Genomic DNA, 22,443 nt, shown 5'->3' with positions numbered 1-22,443 from the left:
AATTCTGAAATTACACATAACAGCGAGGCCTATCTTCCAACAGTGAAGGTGGTGGTGGTGGTGGTGGGGGGGGTTGGGGGCTAGTCTTAGATAAAGTCGCTGTGGTTTACTGAGGGGAAATTCTCCCCCACCAAAGTCAGCGGATTGGCAGCAAGATTATCTTTCCCGCGTAGGCAGGAAATCAAATCTGTGAGCCCCATCAACAGGAAATTAAAGAGAACAACATGGTTTAGACAAGAGCCAACAAACCCCGGTCTACCCAGATCCTCTCAGCAGCCACTTCAACCACTGACTAGGCCTGGCAATGCTTGAGGACATCCTGACAGTGGAACACTCCTCAGTCCAATCTGTAGATAAACAGCAGTTTGAGTACTCAGACAGCAGATATCCTTATGTAAATAATAAATGTTTGGACATTCCTACCTCAAACACTAGTAAATGCAGTCTACGTCCTCTTGTCAGGCTTATCGGGGCTCATTTCATTTATATCTCTGTTTCTGCTTTTAAAAGTTAATACGGCCTCTTAGATTTAGTTTTTCTACTTTTCAAACACCGTCTCTGACTACAATTAGCTTTCCCTTATCACACAAACTGTGTCATGATGATCTCAGTATATGTTCCTAGTGTTATTGTTTCAGTGGGGATTGCAAAGTATAATCTAGTCTTAAATTCCTTTTGTTCTTTGCCGATAGTTCCTGTGGGATCTTTACTTTGACTTTGTTTCCACAGCTGAGCTTGAGTATCTATAAAACTCTTTCACAGATGATGCTCTCATTAATTCAGTGGGTGCAGGTTTATAGTTAGTAGTGTGTGCAGGGGGAAAACAAGATCACTTTGGACTTAAAAAGAAAGAATACTGATTCAAAATCATCATCATCTGCTAGATAATTCATTATGCAGGAAATGTAATGAAACCTTACACTCCAAATGAGTTTGGCAAACAAAACCTACAAGAGTCATACCATATGTCCGCATGTAAATGTGCAATTAAATGTATGTATGAACGCACAGTATTTGTAGGTTTTGTCTTGCATGGTTATGGCCATGTTACAATATTACAATTATATCATGTAGTTTTGTATATAGTAGTTCAGAAACACGTCTTCTGCCCTCACTATGTGTATAGTTGCACATGTAAACACACTTCCAATAAAGGCTGAAGACAAGGAGCTGAACTTTCAAGTCTTCGCTGGAAGCAATTTACAGCAAAATAGACAACAAAATCAACGATTACAAGTCAGAGAAAGATGATAGCCTACCATAAAAACAACGACAAAAGGTGTTACACGTATAACATTAGTTGGATTGTCCCTCATGCCAGGAAGTAACAAATATTAAGTTCTCACAGGAAGAAAAACACAGTAACTTATCTATTAAAGGTCCTATGACATGCTGCTTTTTGGATGCTTTTATATAGGCCTTAGTGGTCCCCTAATACTGTATCTGAAGTCTCTTTTATATAGGCCTTAGTGGTCCCCTAATACTGTATCTGAAGTCTCTTTTCCGAAATTCAGCCTTGGTGCAGAATTACAGCCACTAGAGCCAGTCCCACAATGAGCTTGACTTAGGATGTGCCATTTCTGTGTCTGCAGCTTTAAATGCTATTGAGGAGGAGAGGGGGGGGCAAGGTGGATGGTGGGGGTGTGGCCTTGACCAACTGTCACTTTGCTTGTTTTCAACATAGACTGTATATATAATGGACCAACAGATCCCATTGCTCTGGACGGAGACCAGTGAAGGATTTTAGAAGCACTTTTCCGGTGAGCGCTGAGCGTTACTGCGCAGCTTCCAACTGAGACGGGTTAGGGTTAGAGACGACATAAATGTGACGTGAACAACCTGTCTGAAAGTTCTAAGTCTTGTGGTAGCTGTGCCAAGAGAAATCTCAATCATTCCCAATCTTGCAGAGACGGAGAGCGTAGGTATATGTAAGGAGATAACATGGGCACAGGCTAATTATTGCTAACTAAAATGCTAGTTAACATTAGTAAACTTAAACAGCTATGGGTTGTTGACAGACGCTTGCCCCCTTGATCTCCACAGCACTGGGGATTAAGGTCAGGCTACCCCAAACACAAATTTGGGGATAGGAGAAAAAAAAACAACCTTTCAGCTTGTTTGCATTTCTTTAAACCAATCACAATCATCTTAGGGGGCGCTAAGCTCCGGAAGCAATTACAGTGCCTCTTCAAAATAGTAGAAGGAACATTTGCATGTAGGCAAGCTCTGTAATGGTTAATTCCCCGCAAAAGAAAACACCACATACAACATTAACTGAAGTTACTGTTCACACAATACAGTAATGTTTATTTTATTTATATAATTAACTTATTATACAAATTATCCATTTAAACTAGCCAGATACATAGTTAAACTTAATTTGCTCTTACCAGTGTATCGCCATGTGTCCACAGCAATCCCCACCAATCGGTCCCGCTTCAGAACGTTGGCATTTGCAGGATGGCTCTGTTTCTATAGTTGCCAACGAATGTTTCTGGTAATACGTATACGATGGAGAACTGGCCAGCAGCAATTTTTTCATCCGTGTCTTTATCTTGCCTGGCGGAATAAGCTGCACCTAGCCCCCTTGACTGCAGGGTATTCAACTGGTCCTCCATCCACTAACTGCTGGTGACAGTATACAGCGTATATGCCACTAAAATACAGTTTTACGGTTCTAATTAGTGGTTCTCAACCTTTTGGTTTGTGCACTACTTGTGACCTGTCATCACAGGTTATGGCGTGTAGTCGTGGGATGGGAGTAGTGATTTTCTTCCTTCCTTTGATGTATTGTTCAAAGGCTTGAAAAGCTGAAAGTATCCAATATTCCAAAAGGTTTTATCTTGGGATACTTTGAGGGGTCCCAAGCCAAAGGTTGGGAACTTCTCAATACATCTCATATATTATACATCTCTCATTTAGAAAACAAAGTATAAGCTTTAATGATGCAAGTAAAAACACACTCATTGACACCTTTCAGTTCAAAAAGAGGACCCAAAAGCAGAACACCAGGCAGGTAGGATGACTGAACAAAAAGCAATCTTAAATGTAAAAGCTGGTTGCCGAAAACAAAACAGGCTGGCAACAAAACTGAAGGCACAGACTGAAGTACAAAGGAAAAACAAAAACTAAACTGAGAACAAACCTGGCACGATGAACCCAGGAAGGAAATCCAACAAGGAACCAAGGACGTAGGACAAAACTTCTGGGCCCCTATAGAAAAGCATTCTCTATGGTCCCCTCCCCGCATCCACAGCTATTCATTGTAGCATCTTTTTGGGTACTCAGTTCCCTTTCCCTACCCAGTACACCCCCACAAGGAACAGCGAACAAGCGAGTGACTAATGCAGAACTGACAAAAGATAAGGGGAGCACAAGGACTTAATACAGGAAAAGGTGATAACGAGCTCGGGACAGGTGACGGCAGGGTTGATGAGTAACAGGTAGGAAGCAAGGTATCTGAAATGAGAAGGAAGTGAGTATTTCAACGTAAAACAGGAAAAAAATAATAAATGACAAGAACCAATGAAAACAAACTTAGAGCAAAACGGGACATGACACGAATACTGTATGTGGATATACAGAAAAAGCTTTCAAATCTGTTGATGTTTACTCCTCAAGTCCAACTACAGTGGATTTTTAGGGCCTCTTCAGCCTGCAAAATATGCCACTGATAGAGTCTACAACAAATCCACATCTACACTTTGATATTTCATATCCCTGCACAGTAAATCCAATGAAGCTCCCATTGATTCCCTGCATTGATTTAACTTAGCCTCTCCTGTGTGAAATACGGCACTGCTCAGTGATGAGAACTTGTGTGTGTATATACTGGATGTGGATATACAATATTTGTGGTGTGGTGGCGGGTCATATATGGGCTGGGCTTCTGTGGGTTTGGCTGCATATCCCTGGGACTGCTGCACAGCGGAAACCAGCCGCCTTTGTCTTCAGTATCTATCCACAAGTTCTCAGCTGCCAACACACTTTCAGCAAGACCTAATGGGGCCAAGCTGCCCGAGAAGCCTCCGGTTATACCGTCCACAATGAGACAACAATAGTGCTTCTTACAAGTGTTGCCCTAATTGAAATCCTCTAATTATTGAACTTGCATTATTGCTAGCGTGTGGCTGGATTTCTTTGGGGCATGTAGTTCATTTTGGCAATTATTGAACCTTGTTTGGGTGGATACTGGTAGACTACAGAGCATTATCTTGTGCTTGGCATCATTGAATTAAGATCTTAGCGTGGCAGGTGCAAATGCATGATTCTTTTCTATAAATGTCAGAGGGTCATAAGCTCTGCTCTGTTTGCTAATATAGGCAAATAAATAAGTGTCAATGACTCATTGGTGTTTCAGGGTGAAATATCCTGTGACCAGAATGACGTACAAAGAGACCCAAAGCCTTTAGGGAAATTCAGGCCTAGGATTATGGTGTCAACACATAAGTACTACATAAGTGTAGGCGACATACTATAGTGGAAATCAACTCTTACTCAATATGGGAAAAGCTTTTTTTGCTTTTGCAGCTAGCAGCCGTTTAACTTAGCATAATTTAGCTAATCGGCGGCCGGCTCACACACCTTAGGGGATGAGTCAAAATGTTATTTTTTATTCAGCAACAGATTACATCTTCCAGGGTTATTTTGTGATCTGAATACTTTTTGCCCAAAATGATAAATTCAACATTTCCACAAACTGCGCCGTTCTTTACTCTTAGCTGGAATGAAAGCTGCTGTAGTCTTAGGAGAATTATTGTGTTTAAATGTTTTGCTTAAAACTGGTAAAACATTTCATCTTTTCTTTTCGGGACAGAAGACATCTGTGGGATCACAAAAATACCTTTGAAGGTAAAAGAAAATGGCGTTTTTGAATTCTCATTCGCTCATAACGTTTGCAAAAAGAACACTGTGTGACCAAAAAATGGAGCTATCTAATTTCCTTCACTAAATTAGACTAATTGTGATTGTCTGATTGTCTCTCCATTGAGTGGGAAGATGTGGAGCAAACAGCAGACTTTCAGCCCTCCCGTTGCTTCTGTGATTCCCCCGGGGGCCCCAATCTGTGGCACTGGCCTTAGCTCAGGTTGCTGACACACTTGTGCCCCTAACACACGTAATGCACCCGGTGAACAATTGAGCAAATAATAAAAGAAAGCAAAGAGCGAGCCTGCAGTCTGACAGGGGCTCAGAGGGGGTGTCGAAGGTCAGCTGCTTTCTCAGAGCGATCTTTTTCAACCAGGCGTCCAAAGTCAACATTCCAACTAACCTACAGCCATCAGAATGAAGACTGAATGAAAGCGAGAGGAAATGGAGGGAGATGGAGAGAAAATAAAAAAAAAAAAAAGAGGATCGTGGAGAGTTTTCTTTCCTCCTGAAAAGCTAATGTTTCACAGGTTTGGCTTTCCAAGCTTTGGAAGCCCACATGCCTACAGTTATTCGTCTGGGTAGACATCATCCATTACCTCTAATTAACCAGATGATGGTCTGGTGAGCAGAAAATGAAGGAGGCGATTAATCACTCACAGCACCTCCAGGCCTACTGCTCACCCTAACAAAAAGGGGGAAATGATCGAGAAAAAAGCTCTTGGGCTTTTTTGCGCTTCTCCTCCTCATGCCCAGAGACAGGACATGTCAAAATTATTCTGGAAAATAGAGACTCCTTTGAGGATTAGCAATATCCATGCACCTGACAGATCTAATGAAGAAAGCACATCATATACTCATACATATTGTACACACTGTACAGTTGATCCGTGAGAGGAGTAATACAAAGAGAAATGGTAGTCGTGCAGGCTTCTATATGCCATCTTTTTATTAGATAGAGGAAATTTACTGCCTCTGTTGAGGTATAGTTTTTCTCTTCTTCCGCTTGTTTGTGTCATGCTTCTTCTGCGGGTGAGTTACTGGCGGTTTGGGTGATGACGTAATTGTGGAAAGGTCCTGGGTGCAGTCAAACTTGTAATTCAGTGAAGAATTTCTCATCTGGTCAAGGCTGGCCGGGTCTGTCTTTATAAATAAAGATGTTAGTCTTCAAAAGACGAAAAACAGAGTTAGAGGAGAGCAAAGGAGAGACATGAAAGCCCTTTACTAAACCACTTACACACTCAACACTGCTGGAGAACTAGGATATTCATTTCTAATCCCCATAACATGGTCACAGGTCAGATTTCTGTGCTGTTTACAGTATGAGGTTCTACAAATAAGAACACGCTGATGCTGAGCATGAAATAATTGGAGTCTTGATCCAGGAAAATATTATCCTGACCAGAGGAATCCAAAATTTGTCTTCCAGACAGTTTTGGGGGAATTGTTCAAGGTCTGTTCATAACGAATAAATCTCCACTGCCATATGCAATATGAGTAATTTTCAATCACTGTCTTCTTTGTTTATCTGAATTAAATTAAGGACATGACTATATATAAGTTTAGCATAGCAGGCGTTCATCTTTTAAATAAAATATATTTCTAGCAGGAAAGCGACCTCCCAGCATGTGGTACAGCAGGTACAGCACACCACTGCTGTGTGCACTGAATGTCAGCTACTGCTATCATCAGCTGTGTTTGAAGTGGGAGTCTGGGCTGTTTCAGTGGTATGGTCTCGCCCCATGCATGCTTTATTACCTCATCTTCAGTGGTGATATATGGCTCTCACACAGGCCACTCTTCTGAGCTGTTTAGATCTGCCGAAGATAAAAGAAAATCATGGCTTTATTACCCAGACGGAGTGGGTCTGTTTACACAGCAGACAGGCCACAATTGGAGAGCTGCAACAGGTCTGCATGCACATATCTGGTCTGCCTTTTCAGAGGCAATAAACTGTGCAAAGCATTACTGAACAGGACTGATATGTGTTAAATAGAAAACGTTATCTGTTGGAACACACATTCCATTATTATCTACTCCCTAATGTTGACAAGTAGACATTTTATCCTCATGACTCACATCCTGAAAAGAAACATCCAGCTTTGCTTGGATTATTATACAAATTCTTCTATTTGGATCAGTGTCTTGTACCTTCTCAGTCAATCATAATTATAATTAGACATACGGTTTTATTTTGTAGGGAAATTCAAGATCATACTAAAGAACACATGTCCCTGTATGCTCTTGAGTCTTTCCAAAGCCCTCTGACATGCTGCTATTAATCTGTTTGCCTGCAGTGCCATCCTGTGGTGAGAATTAAAAACAACCATCACAAAGCATTGCGTGATCCAAAGAGCCGCAATTCATGACAAAAAAATGCATGCTTTAAAAGTTATGTCAGCCCTCAAAAAAAGAAAAAGTCAAGAGGTCTGTTACAGTATGACATTATTTTATTAGCCGATACAGAATTAAGATTAACTGTGTTGTGAGGCTATGTTTTACTAACACGCTTGAGACCAAAAATAACAGCAGCTTACGATATACACTGCCACAGAGGTCAGTGAGTTCTACAAACCAGGATACATTTTTTAAATCAGAAAAAAAAATGATAGTGTCTCAATACATTTAAATAATGAACACTTTGTCTTCATGTAATTTACAGAGCTCGGCATACATCCTCTCCATAGTGCTAGTGATGGTTACTGTTTGACTTCAGACAAAAGTAAAAGTATGTGCAGGTCTCACCTTCAACCAAAGAACCTTTCTGCTCAGGATCAGTAACTGTGATGACTTGTCTACCGTGTGCGATATTTACTATAGTTAAAGCATGCGAGTTAATACAATATTACTGTCTGCACAAAAGAATGTTGACGAGGATACATAAGCTGAAATTGCAGTGTGTGCTGCATGGTCTGGGATCGTTTGGATTGTTCTCAATTATGATTTCTGATTCTGCTCATTTATTCTCTACAATTTCTATAATCTCGATGCCGTTGTATAAATGTATAACCTCTCATCTTTGAACATAAACTGCTATTTTCTACAAACTATAAAGACTCACTCCAAAAGTCCACAGCTAATACTTTGAAAATGACATATTTTGTAGTTGCTTTGCCATTTAAGAAAATACTGTATGTAGTACTAAGCAAAGTAAGCACATCAGTGGAATTTCTAAACAAAACGTAACATGTTTTAACAAGTCATTTTATGTATATATAAGGTTGTTTCCTGTAGGTAACCTCACACTAAAAGTGCTTTTTACCGATAGATGCTATAGTATTTAAGCTGAGGAGAATGATGATGTTGTAAAACACTATATATCGCCATGTTTTTGGCTAACAAAACAAAACAAAAAAAATCAGTAAGTCAAGTTAAACGTGATGCACTTAGCAGTCTGCAATCAGTCATGGTTTCCTGTAGTTTTATAAACTGGGCTATCATGCAATCACTGTATGTTCTACAATGTATCTGGTGACGCAGCTTGAGCTACAACTCTGAAACAACTATGTCAGGCAGATCATAAATAGTTCTTACAGATCAATGAGCAGAATCAGAAATCATTTTTGTAAATTAAATTCATCCCACAGGTTTACAGAAATTAGTTAAAAGAACTCAACAGTAGGACTGTTTGATAGTAAATAGATAGTATTCATGTTCAGGGAGCGAGTGGTCCCAGCCTCAGCTCTACGTGGTGCGTGAGCCAAATGGCCTCAGCGGTGGTTTCGGCTCCCTCCTCGCTCTGCCTGACGGGAGCTGCGAGGTTGCGGAAGTCGTGTCGGATCTTAAATGAAACGGTGACATCCGCATCCTCTTCTTTCTGTGGGATCACTTTGATGAAGAAACCAATCTTGTTGGATTTCCTGAAGGCAACAACACTGTGGAAAGAACAAAGGGGTCAGGTTAAGAGCTACCTCACGCGACATGGGCAGGAGTAACCATGCCAATGTCCCCAAGACTATGCCTTTTGGGAGATAAAACAGAAACACCAACCCTGACAAAAAGCACACATTCAGTTCTGATGGTTGGGATAGCCTCTGCTGCCAGAATTATATTGAGATACTGGAAATCACCCATAAACAATGCGGGAGTAGAAACTCCTCATGAGTGAGACAGCATCATATGAGGTTATGCTGGCTAGAATAAGGGGCAAAGAGCTTGAGACTCTAGGGATTTGGGATTACTTTATGGTCCATCTGACCTCTAACTAGTAGCCTGATTATGGGACTGTAACCGGATCTTTATGCCATCTCTAACTTACTGACATTTTGTTTGATTGTTTTATTTAACTAATACCACTGTACTTTCTGTCTGCTCATCTTGTACATTTTTAATTTTTTACACTCCTTGTGATCAGGATATCCTATGCTTTGGCTGGAATGTTATTTCACTATCTGACCTCTGTCTTATTTGTCTTCTGTAAACTGTACCGCATGAGCTGTTATTTGTCATATTTGCAAATAAAAATTTTAATTACAAAAATAGTTTGTTTATGTGTGTATGTGTGTGTGTGTGTGTGTGTGTGTGTGTGTGTGTGTGTACTTACTCAGGGTCATCCTGGAAGTCCTGAGGTTCAGCCAGTTCATCGTACTCAGCAGCAGCATCCTTTCCTGCCAAGACCAGTTCTTTCCTGGGTACCATAACCTAGAAGAGACAGTCAACCTAGATTTTAAAACATCATATAGCTTCTCTGTTTTGAAGCAAGCCAATGTCAACTTATGTGTTTTTTGGAAAAAAAAAAAAAAAATCCCCCTCCACTCAAAAAATGTGTTTTGCTTATTGTTGCATCACTTGGAAGTTTCCCCTTCACTGTGCAGAATGATGGATGTGCAGACTCTTGTCACTAGAAGGCTGTTTTACAATTCATCTGCTGAAGGAGGAAAGTTTTTCTGTGCTCACCTTAAAACTGAGTTTAACAGAGGGTGGGGGGTAGGAGAGGGTTTTTGTTCTTGTTCAATTTGTGTTTATCTGTTCTGTGCACCATCTGCTATTACCAGTCACATGTTGTGTAATTTGTTTTTTATGTCTGAAGGTGGCAATAAAAATTTTTTAAGACATGGGGCCCTATCTTACACCCGGCGTAGTGCAAAGCCCGACGCAAGTGTCTTTGCTCGTTTAACAGTCCTTCCAGAAAAACAAGTTTTTTTGTGACTGTTGCGGGCAAAAATCCTTGATTATGCGGCACGTTTTCTTAAGAAATGCGATGGAATAGGCGGGATATTAATGCAATTTTATGCGATGAAATTGCGGGAACTTGCAAAAACGGTGGTTTCATCATGGCTTCATCGCGGGGTTTGCAGCAGCTTTTCGATGATGTTCACGTCGCGTAATTACGTCACTTCATAACATTCCCATGGCAACAGGGGCAAATGGCTTGTGTGAAGTAAACGCAACATTTTTCAACTTTCTGCTAAGATATATGTGACTTTTTTGCAACGATAATGCAGGGACTATGAAATCATGCAAGCCCCGCATATTTTGCGCGGAAATCGGCAATTTATGCAGCGAAAGTGCATCGTATTTGAAAAAATGTGGCCCCCACATAAATATGTGGACTTTGGCTGATTATGCATTGAATTATGTGATCGCATAATTGCGTTTTTCTGGCGGGACTGGTTTAAGACTGAAGCAGTTGTCAGTTTCCCATCCAGCGCCCACGGCGTTTAAATAGCAAATGCACCTGCGCCCATCTTTGCGCCCATCTTTGCGCCCATGGGCGTGCTGGTCTTACAGCGAGGTGTGTTCAGGTGAATTGTTGGCGTATTCCTATCTTGAGGCAGCGGGAACTGATCGCGCCATTGACCAACGAAAACCTGGTCTAAAGTCAATAGCGCAGCATTTCTTTGTTATTTTAACAGCGAATTGGTAAAATGCGCCTAGGCTCGTGCACAGCGCGTGCACACTATGCTTGTTACACACACACACACACACACACACAGGGAAGCGCAGCAGCACACAAACATGCAAAAGATTACAAATAAAAATATTACAGTGCAAATCCGCCATCATAATAGCAATGTGCCAAGGTACAAACACGCCTGGCATTTAAAGGGAATGGGAGAGGACACTCTGACTGGTTGCACGTTACGCCCAAAACACACCTGATTAATGAGGACACTAAGTACAACCCTTTTGAACCATGCACCTGGCGCATGGACCCTTTTTTCTGCCGTCAAACTAGCAAAAGTGGATGTTGTGTTGTTGTGATGTCTATGTATATGTATATGTATATGTATATGTATGTATGTATGTATGTATGTAAGAGGTGAGCGCAGTCAGCCTGGGAAAAAGCTGGTCGATAAAATCAACCAAGCATGGCTCGCTGTGGTTCATGCTGCCCTCCAGGTGTTTGACTATCAGATCAAGCAGAATGACAGGACTGCACTCCGTTTGGCCACTATGTAAATGGAAATGGGTCATGGAGATGCTCTGTTTTGGCTGGGAGCTCTTCCTTACCCAGTCTGGCCCATGACTTCATCGCTAAAGTAGCCAAGACAAACAGCCTGTAGCTCGCCGAGAGCCTCGCAGCAGCTGCTGGCCGCTCAGCAGACCGTTTACCACAGGAACACGGCACACTTGGCCGTGTGTGACAGCTGACAGATGGAGGTAAAAATGGGACCCAACTGCTCTGCATATAAGATGATGACAAGGCTACCTACTCCATAAGGAACAGGCTGTGTGAAGGAGCAGACCACCCCACGCTCTCTTAAGCTGGCTGGTAAGATTGCAGGATTTGATAGAATATGCAATATTTAAGAGTAGGCAGGTGGTAAACAACTGCCACAGTCTGTGACTTTGCACTTTTGTTATACTCTGTATTTGAGCCATGATGCTCTTTCCAGCTCAATTTATTGGTGTTTGGCCACCATGTGGGGCAGAAGTACTCCCAAACAAGCTGATAAACACACAGCCCTGACATATTATTGCCTCATAAAGTGGCTTGGTATAAACAACTGCGTACCCAGCAGAGAACATTGAACACAATTATCACCCCAGTGAAATGTTTCTGACTATTTGACAAATTTAGGACAAATGTTCACTGGCCTTTAAACTCAGTCTCAACATATCTGGGTTTTTAGCTGTTAGACTGCAGAGCTGGGTTATCATTCTCTATAGATTTGTCATGAGAGACCACTTTCAGATTTAACATATTCTTTAGATTCAGTATGGATTCACACCATTAATGTTTAAATCATAGTGTCAATATTTAGTAGTAGTTGGGCAGGTAATTAGTATTCACAGTAATTCTCACTACTTGAAACTTTCTGTGACTACAGTTTGTTTCAACAAATAAAAGGAAAACGTAGAGTTAAATACCTTCGCAGTGCTATTGATATCATCAGGATCGTCGTCCTCACAGGCAGCCAATGTGACGTGGGTGATGTTCTCCACCGGGTTGGTCAGGGTCAGCAGCACTTGGCTCTCCTAAATAGAAAGGATGAGGAAAAAGACAAAAGTTGAACCCAAATTACCTTTCAAAGCTAAGTTCACTTATAAGGCCTGGTCTTCTTTTGATCAATAGAGTAGACCATCTAACTCAGTAAATGTAGAACTAGGAATTCTTGTTGAGGACAAGGTTTTGTCCTGATCAGGTATGCTTGTAGCTAGCAGGTTCTTAGGGACGCGAGTTGCATTTCAGCCTTTTCTCACCAACTCTTGCATTAGTACTTCGATCTATGGGCATCACGCTTGACAAGTACTAAAAGATGCGGTGTCTCCTTAGTGTTACAACCCCGTCCTAAAACACAATACCTCACTCTTACATCATACTAGGGTTGGGTACCGAAACGCGGTGCCAGTAGGGCACCGGTTCCGCCGTAAACAGTAGTAACAAGACCGAATAAGAACGAAAATTTCGGTGAGCGGGGGGACGCTACGTTACCGTTAGCTAGTAGCTGGATGGTTAAAATGCTGACAGTTTACGTTAAGCGGTGTAAAGTGTGACAGTATTTCCCTGTAGAGGATTCCAACACCGAGACGTAACAGTCCGCAGCTGCCGTTATCGGAAAAACAACACACAGGCGGTGCGTTCACTTGAAACTCGCCAGCCTTGTGGTGCATTCAAAGTTATTGTAAAATACCCATTTCCCATTTGGTGCTTGTTTTTGTCGTTTACCAGCAATTTACTGGTGAAAAAAGTTGTTATAAGTCATTGTTAGTACATTATTAATCAATCATTTAATTTTTACCATATGGCCTTAGCAATTGTTATCGTGTGGTCGTATGTATGTATGTATGTATGTATGTATGTATGTATGTATGTATGTATATATATATATATATATATATATATATATATATATATATATATATATAGGTTCAGGCACCGGCACCATTTTAAAAGTATCGTTTTAGCACCGGTATCGGAAAAAACCCAAACGATACCCAACCCTACATCATACACTCTGCTAGTAGCCTCTGTAATGTTTAAATGTCCTTTATTATCGTATTTTTTTAATTTAATTTGTTACTTTTATTTTATTAGTTAACAACGTATGCACTTTTTTTTCATAGATCTGAGTGACAGTTTTTATACCTGAACTTCAAAGCAAATTTCCCTGTAGGACAATAAAAATAGAGACTGACTTGACTTGAGCTCAAAAAGCTTAGTTACTGGTGAGTTACTAGTTAGTGCAGTGCAGGGGGTAAAGCAAGAAACCACTTGTGAGCCTGAAATGCTGCCCTGGAGGACATGTGAACAATGTATTAAATTAAGTATTATATAAATGTAAAACTGCTCAGGCATGGTGCCTGACAACTTTAGGCCCTGTGCAGTGTACAGCATGTTACAGACTCAACTTCTTGAGGTTGAAGGGGAATTTTAGTATTTTTCAACCTGCACCCTATTTTCCCAATTTTTTTAATGGGAACAACACTGCAGCCAGCAGCCGTGAACCGGGCTGCAATGTAATCCTATGGGGCAACAGCGACCGTCATTGTACGTCCACTGAAAGTGCCTGTTTTTGCCACTGACAAGCTCAGATTGTTATTCTAAGTGTCTGACTACATTATGGAAAGATGGTGAAGTTTCCGTTAAAGGAACACGCCGACTTATTGGGATTTCAGCTTATTCACCGTATCCCCCAGAGTTAGATAAGTCCATGCATACCCTTCTCATCTCCCGGCGTGTCATAACTCTGTCTGACGCACCCACCAGTAGCCTAGCTTAGCCCAGATCCTGGAGTTAACCGGCTCCCTGTAGCCTTCTGCTCCCAATAAGTGACAAAATAACGCCAACATTTTCCTATTTACATGTTGTGATTTGTATAGTCACAGCGTGTACAAATAAGGTCACATGAGACACAGCCATCTTCTAACCGTATACAAACTGGGAACTATATTCTCAGAAGGCGAAGCACTGCTACTTCTGCTACTTGGGCGGAGTGATTTGCATGCAGCACCTGAGAAGCGCCATGATGAGGAGCAGAGAGTAACAACGGTGCTTTTCAGGTGTTGAGCTAATCACTCTGCCCAAGTAGCACACAACACACACTCTACCCAGCACTGCTCTTTCCAACTCTCTCACTCATGTTCCACACCACTGTCTTCTGGCAACAAGTCACCTCGCGAGATTTCCGATCAAGACTTCACCATCTTTCCATAATGTTTTCAGACACTTGTAATAACAATCTGAGCCTGTCAGTGGCAAAACAAGCACTTTTAGTGAACGTACAGTACATTGATAGATCGTAATTGCCCCATAGGATTACATTGCAACCCGTTTCGCAGCTGTTGGCTGCATGGCTCTCCAGTACTGGACCAATTTAAAGAAACTGTTGTTCCCATTAGTCACTTAGACACAAATACATGGGAAATTAGGGTCCAGGTTGAAAAATACAGAAATGCCCCTTTAAGATTATGAACAGAAGAAACATGACATTAAAAATATATATTCAACGTGCCAGAACCAGTACACACACTGACCTTCAGGTTCCGGAGATTTGGAATGGACATAATTCTCACTTCAGGGAGGTAACTCCTGTGGGAGGAACAACACAAGGCCAATCAATAGCCAATCAATCACAGCTACACTCAAACACACTGGCCTTGTTCAACACAGCATTCAGCCAGACTCACTAAAAGCTGAGAATTGATCGTTGGTGCTATCAGCTAAAATGCGACCATTCACAAACAACGTGAACCTGAGAACGACAACATGCTATTTGTGCCGTATGGATTACCCCAAATCAGTCAATTGGATTTATTTTCCAGGACACCATTTTGGATCATGTATCATTTTTGGTTATTTTCCCTTTAACAATAACAAAATGTGTTTTAAGATGGAGCTACTTTTTCATGGATAATTTCCTGAACAGGTGATTATAGTTGATCTTGGCTACAATGTAACTTTAGGACCTCAATCTAATTAAACTACATCAGACTTCAGGCTGATTTATATTTTTTAAAAAAAAAAAAAAAAAAAAAAAAAGGATCAGCATCATCATGAAGACACGTGTTTAGGACAGAATCTGACGACCAGTACTCACACAGCCACCAGCTGGATTTTAAACTTGATTGAAGTAGGATTAAACTCTGGCTTGCTCAAGTTGTGCTCACATTTCTGGAGGAGGAAATTAAGAAAACAAAATGTTATCTAAATGTGATCTACATAAAAACAACAGCCATTGATTGATTACAGGAGAGTAAAACACGGAAGTGGTACCGACCCTGCAGCGCAGTGAGCGCTTCATCAGGAGGTGTTTGTGTCTGGGGTGGAGCTGAGATGCCACTGCAGGCTGGAAGTCTGGCTGCAGAAGCCGCTGGCGCAGCGTGGTCACTGGAAGGACACAACACAACTTAGACTCAACTCTACTGCAATTAGAGAGACACAAACTATCAGTGTTGTTTAATGAGCCCCAAACAAACGCTTACCCTCCGGTAAGCTGATGGGCCTGGTATAACAGTCTTCAGGCAGGGGTTCCACTTCATCAAGGGCCTGGGCAGGTTCGATGGTGATCTCCTTCTGGTCCTCACCCTCTTTAAGGCTGGTGAAGTTACACAAATACTGCTATCAACATTCTGTTGTATCTAATGTATTTATTATAAGATGGCAATTTAATGTAAACTGAAAACTGTAAAGCATAGTGAGATTTTCTAATGTTTACACCAATCAGACCACATACACGTTACAACAAATGTACTAACAGTGTAGGGTTTTTTTTTTTAAGTTTTAGCACATTAACTACTAATAACCTATGTTTATCTTAAATTGCCACTGAGTACTTTCCCAGCATAAAGTAAGGCTTTAGACTTATTTTGTACTTTCTTGGTAGCCACTGGTTTAACAACGTACAAAGACTTGACCCAATATGTGAGGTAGGTTATGCAGTTGGCAGTCCAGACCAGCAGCTATTTTTTAGTCAAGTTTAAATTAAAATTGCATGGTTATGCAGTTGAGAAAAGAGACTTTTGAGAATGCAGCGTTGGTGCCTGCTAGGGCACTTTGACATCTGAGATTTTAGACTTGGCTACTGAACGGCAACCTTTTCAGACCAGAGACCAACGTCACTTAATTACTTTCATGTTTTACGTGTCTCCTGGATCTGACAGCAAACTTTGTCAATAAAGTGCCTTTTGTCAGCCAATTATTAATTTCCAGACGTTAAGCAGGGTCCTTAGAATGCATCCCGGTGGTGGAATATAAAGATGGTGATCACTCACAACTGTATTGGTGATGACGTAACTTTGAAAAAAAAATAAGGGTGACGAACTGTTCACTGTGATGGATTACCTATGAATCTCAGTCCAAGTTTCTTTCAAGACTCTACAAATTAAATTAACTAAAATTAATAAAACAATGGCTGCTGGATGGTAAGAAATCAATTCATCTAAGTCATCAATAATAATTTAATAAGTTATACTCTTTATTGATCCCCAATGGGGAAATTATAATTTACATTCTGTTGTTATTACACACAGTCCTGGACACACACACACACACACACTCTCTAATGGAGAGATGTCAGAGTGAGTGGGCTGTGACTGCTGAACAGGCGCCCTGAGTGGTTCGGGGGGGGGGTTTGGTGCCTTGCTCAAGGGCACCTTGGCAGTGCCCAGGAGGTGAACTGGCACCTCTCCAGCTACCAGTCCACCTCCATATTTCGGTCCATACGGGGACTTGAACCAGCGACCCAACTCCCTACAGACTGAGCTACTGCCACCCCCCAATAATATGCATGTACTATACTATGAAAATAAATGTTCCATGTGTGGAGTCAAAAGCAGCAGTAATTCCCTGTATTAGACAAAAGACCACTCACGAAAGGCCAGACAGGCTTGATATGGGAGCTCCAGGCCTCTGCCTCTGCAGTCTGGTTCCAAGGCCATATTTTTCCTGAGTGAATTAAAGGGGGGGGGGGAGAGAACAAGATCAGGCATTTTCCCCGTTGAAAATAAAGGAGTACTTAAGACAATTTATGAAATTACATAACCATTTTTCTACATGACTACTTTTAACACAAAGTCTTGCCCCCCCCCCCCCCCCCCAAAGGGGAATTTTTACTTTGCTTTAAAAAACAAAAATGGAAAGAAATGGTATTTGTCATTTAAATAAACAAATAAGCCAAAAACAATTCCATTTGTCTTGTGGTAAGAAACCAAACAAGAGCCTTACTGCCCAGGATAGTGAGAGAGACTCTCTGACAGACTGAGGGTGCAGGACGTAATTAGTATAACAAATATTGTGATCTGGTTACACAGATTTCAACAAAGTCTTCTATTTCTTCTCTCCCTCTAACCACTAGAAAGGCTCCCATTGTGTGGATCTCAGTCTCATTTACCCAAGGAGACATTCATGTGACCTTACTCAGTAAGGGATTAGACACAAACAGAGGTAAAAGAGAAGACAGTGCTACTCTAAAGAAGACTATCCAAGTTGTGAAAAATACAACTCACCACCACATGAATAGTGTGTTGCTGGGGAGCAAAAATCAAAATGTCAGAGTGCATTAGCAAAGAAAAAAAGAGAGAATAAAGAACAAGGTGAAACCAAAGCAGTTTAGCAAACATTAGTGGCATTTGGTGACATGCAACAGCAACAGAAATGCATCAGTGATGGAAAACAACAGCGAGACATCACAGCGTTAAGTGTTTCAAATGGTTCCATTACACAATAGGAAAGACGGGTTTGCATTATTGAATGTGAATTATTGTAGAAGCAGAATGCAGGAGGTGTAAAACCATGAGCCAACAAGCTCAAGAAGCATGAAGACCATGTCCACACCAGGGCAACTACATTCCTTTGTCCAATAGACGGACTGAGCTGACTTTTTGCTGCTGTTTTGGAATTTCAATGTGGATGGAGAACTTTTTGAAAGCAACCCAAAAATGTTGACGTTGTTTCCACAAGTAAACAGCATTTTCATACTTATCCACCTTACTATAGACATGGTGTAAATTTTGCACTCCAACCAAGCACTACAGCAGCTGATATAGATCCTGCTTTGATTAAAGGTGAGCTAATCATATAATATTCTCAACGGCACATACTTTGAGTATAACTTTGATAGTGTTATTGAGATTACGGTAGAACCTCTGTATCAAATAAATCTCTTAAATGCATATAATTGTTGATATAAATTCTGCTCCGACAGTACCTGCACACATTGTAAGAGATTACAGTGAGACAACAGCTGTTTGACATTTAAAAGGGTTAGGAGGAAGGTATGGAATTTGTGAAAAGGCTGAACTGGGCTCAGATGGAGTAGAGTACCGAGAACGCCAGAGGCATGCACTGTCGTCTCCTGGCCAGCTTCTTCCGATCTCTCTCCTGCTTCTCTCGGTGGGCCAACTGCTGGTAATACTCGATCAGCTTGTTGATCTGTTGGAAACAAATATTTTCATTCAGAGAGTGGTCATCAATGTATTTATTTTAACCTAGCACTACATATTGTCCGGTTACACAACAGTTTGCAGGGTTTGAGGTAAGTAAATATAATTTAAAAGGGAACACATGTTGACCACCTGTACAATAGACGCCTCTGTTACATGTTTGTGTTGTGAAGCAACCAATTGTAGCACTATGTCCAATACAAATTTCCCCTCAGGGACAATAAAGTGTTTTCTATTCTGTAAACTGTAAAATACAGCACACCAGGATTTTACATCTGTGATGTACTTTTATGTCACACAATAATCCAGGAGGTATCGGGTAATTTAACTTGTAAAATGTGGTGCAGAATAATGATCAACTCCTATTACAAATTACTAAAAACACAAAAAATTATTTTGTACAATTGAAGGTGTATAAATTAAAATAAATGCACAATTTTACTAGATCATTTGCTTTTCTAGATAACCACTTTAATTATTCAAATTGAGAAGGGGGCATTAATGGTTTGTTACTTGTGGCGCATTTGTGGCCTCAGCAACTAAGCAACCACTTAGTTTGCTTTTGCCTCTGGCCGACTTTGTGTCACTTATTCAGAGACATATCTATTCAAAAACAAGTAATGCATGATCAGGAAACATGTGAGAAACTTGTGAGAATTTAAATGACTACAGGCGAAAACTTACCCGCTGAGTATGAGGGTTCTCTGGCTCCTGCCATCCACCGCTGGCTGCAGTGAACAGAATTAACCAAAGCATGAGACTTAAGACAGCCATAACCAACAAATCCAACGGATAATAGCTTTCTTCATGAGCTGAGTTAATGAGCAAATGTAGACGTATAGCAGGACTTGGACACATGGTGGTATTATTGTAATGCTGATGCTTCTTACTGGTATTTGAAGTTGAAATTGTGGAAATACTGTAACTATGACCACATGCATGTGTCTACATTATATCAGCACCCACCAACTGATTTGTCAGCCATTCCCACGTCCCTGGAGGTCCAGCGACAGAAGCCACAGGCCAGGTAGTAGGCCTTTTTCATGGCCGTCTTGGTAGGATCATCAGGCAGAGGAGCTGGGATGTTTGTAGCTCGCGTAGACAGTGTGTGCATGCAACTCGGGCAGTCGAAACAATTTGCACACCTACAGCAGAGCACAGATAATCAGGAATGAGTGAAAGGGCATTAATGACATAAATATGAAGTATGGAGACCAGTCAGGTCAACAGTGACCTGCACGAGTGCTGTATGTATGTAGCTTTTTTTATGTTTGTGCATGTCAGTCTCACCTGTTCTTTTTAAGCTTAGCCTCTGCAGATGGCATGTTCTCCAGGCAGCTTGGACAATAGTGGGAGTCCACCTGATCACCAAAAACAGGGGTACAAGAGAAGAGTCAGTCAAACTGTGCAGCCACATATTAAAGTTATTGTTACACAGTGGCTTCCTAACTAGGATCATCAAAGACTAGCATCAAACATCGTTAGCATGTATTTGGGCAGTGTGGTACAATGACGAAGATGGGAGCTGAATATTATTTTCAGGAGGCAAGCTTGGCGTTCTTTGTATTCTCTGTTACGTTAAGCAATCCCATGTTTACAAAGAAAAGTCACTGATGTGATCTGTAGTTGCAATAGGTGCCAAATCTAAAGCACTCTGGGTGTGGTGTCCATAACTGTGAGCCACGTTAACAAGATGGATTTTGATAGCGAGTACGGTAGCTAGGGTGGACTAATGTTGTTAACAAATAGATTTACTTGTCGGACATAGTCTTTGTGTATGAGCTAAGCGAACACTTGAATGTTGAGCTCAAAAATGGCAAGTTGTTCGTTCATTTATGCTGTGCTCAACATAACGCTAAGACCCACGGAAGTTAAACCGTCGCTTGCAGCCAATGAGATGAGTAGACTGTTGGGAAAAAAACTTGATTGACATGCGGCTTAGCCATACAATGCGCGAGTTTGTTAGACTAATCCCACCTACCTCAAAGCTACTAGCAAGCCGGCTAACAACAAAGTAGCTGCTGACTAAATTAAGCTAACGGCTAGCTTGAGCATAGTGAGGGGAAAATGTTAACGTACCTCGTGAGACACACATTCCAGAGACCGTAGCTCACTACAGTAGCGACAGAAATAAAGTTGAGATAAAGGGGCTCTAATCCTTTTCTCTCCACGAACCAGATAGACAACTCTATCTGGCTGCAGAAGGGACGCCATCTCTGAGCAGCACAGCCGAGTCCGTGGATCACTGTCTGCACTGCTAGTATTGATGTCACCGCTAGTTGTCTGGCCCTTGAGGAAACAGAAACAGTGTGCTCAATGTTGACCTCATGTGGTCAATATTGAAACTGCCAGCCCCACACCCAGGAAGAGATGAACTAATACCTTATATTTATGGCAATGACTAATACAGAATGGACGTATAGCTAGCTTTGTAGCCTATGGTTTCAGCTTTCAACCAACAGCTTAGCCATTCTTGCTCACACCAGACTAGTTTTTGTAGATTATTATATGCTAAAAAGTTATAGGTGTGATACAGAAATAAATAGACCAAAATCTCCATAAGAGATTATGATTGATAGTGTTTTGTACTCATTGCAACAGTGTTGCGTGCAGTCATAGAGGTGTTGGTTAAAAGTTCTCCGGGCGAGACACATCTGCATTTCCAACAAAGGAAACTGTTTTAGCTTAAGCGGTAAATATAAGATAGTTAAGGTCACAGTGGCATCAAGAAAAGTACAACAACAAGTACAATCAGGAACAGAATGTACCGCTCGTGTGAGCAGAAGAACGAAAAATATTTTGGCCGGCATTTTGACAGCACCGCAGGTTTTACAGAAGCGCCCGCTCCTAATTGCTAGCTGGGAAAAAGCAACACAGCACAGTGGCCCCGACCCTGGCGTGTGTTGTGAGAAGGTAACAGTCCCGGTGCGGGACAAGAAGACTACGCCCCAGAGCGAGGGCGGGGGGGGGGGGGGGATAAGAGTTAGGGAAAGGATAGAACGGGGGGCTCACTCGGCTGAAGAGATACTGGACAGACTCCTACTATTTGTCTGTTGCTAGGGAAACTTAGTCTCTGTTTTGTGATCCCACAGATCTGCAGATCATGCTTGACTAATTAAAACGTACTCGTTCAAAATAGTACTATTGTCTCATTGATTCTTGTGTAGGATCAGTGTAAAACCAATTTAAGAATACACGGGGAAGAGTAATTGGAGTCAGGTTTTGGTACCCTTTTTAGGGACACATGGATATCCCCAACATTTTGCATGAAAACGTCAACATATTTTTTTTATTTAATCATTTTGCCAGTCCAATTAAATAAAATTTGAACTGTAAAAGATAGGCTAGTCAAATTTGGACATAGGCCTAGCTAGGTCTTAGTTCTGAGTCATAGCCTACAATGTAACTTACCTGTATGCCTATATTTTTATTAAAAATACTCAATGCTGTAATAGTGTCTGCTGTCTAACGTTAACTAGCAGCTCCAGGGTCCGTCACTCTGGGATTATAACATAGGCCTGAAATATATATTTTTAAATCCCTCAAAGAGACTGGACAAATTCACAAATGTATTATGGCTTTATGTTGCCCTGCTAGAAATTGAATGCATGTGGCCTTATCTAAACTGAACCCTGTGTAAAAGGTCTGTCAGCCACTCACAGGGCATAAGTAGCTCACCATGGCAACAGCTAAACCATACAGAGAAGAAATTATCCCTGAATAAAAATCAAACCAACAGTAGTTCTCCTT

The 22,443-nt window shown here is 41.2% G+C and overlaps 1 protein-coding gene across 2 annotated transcripts; it reads right to left on the bottom strand.

The window, feature by feature from the left end:
• Positions 1-7,297: 7,297 nt before the first annotated feature.
• dctn4 (dynactin 4) lies at positions 7,298-21,011 on the bottom strand. 2 transcript variants are annotated; one of them, XM_031319558.2, is made up of 14 exons: positions 20,773-21,011; positions 19,984-20,054; positions 19,660-19,838; positions 19,378-19,421; positions 18,575-18,682; positions 17,758-17,778; positions 17,124-17,197; positions 15,736-15,848; positions 15,531-15,640; positions 15,351-15,424; positions 14,788-14,842; positions 12,181-12,288; positions 9,410-9,507; positions 7,298-8,741 (listed from the first exon to the last, which is right to left on the bottom strand). In XM_031319558.2, exons 1-14 carry the CDS (start codon positions 20,905-20,907, stop codon positions 8,522-8,524), a joined length of 1,410 nt encoding a protein of 469 aa, XP_031175418.1. In that variant the 5' UTR covers positions 20,908-21,011; the 3' UTR covers positions 7,298-8,521. The 2 variants fall into 2 exon arrangements, with proteins under 2 accessions (XP_031175418.1, XP_031175419.1); XM_031319559.2 differs by lacking the exon at positions 17,758-17,778.
• Between the last annotated feature and the right edge of the window lie 1,432 nt (positions 21,012-22,443).

Source organism: Sander lucioperca, chromosome 1 (genome assembly GCF_008315115.2).
Source record: "Sander lucioperca isolate FBNREF2018 chromosome 1, SLUC_FBN_1.2, whole genome shotgun sequence".
Classification (NCBI taxonomy): domain Eukaryota; kingdom Metazoa; phylum Chordata; class Actinopteri; order Perciformes; family Percidae; genus Sander; species Sander lucioperca.
The sequence above is the reverse complement of the archived record's forward strand: the minus strand, read 5'-3'. Positions and strand labels throughout refer to the sequence as shown.

Coding starts and splice junctions, on each gene's coding strand:
- dctn4 (XM_031319558.2), bottom strand. CDS start 20,907: ATGGCGTCCCTTCTGCAGCCAGATAGAGTTGTCTATCTGGTTCGTGGA. Junction 19,422..19,659: donor AATGGCTGACAAATCAGTTG/GTGGGTGCTGAT, acceptor TGTTCACTGCAG/CCAGCGGTGGATGGCAGGAG. Junction 17,198..17,757: donor AACACACTATTCATGTGGTG/GTGAGTTGTATT, acceptor TAATTCACTCAG/GAAAAATATGGCCTTGGAAC.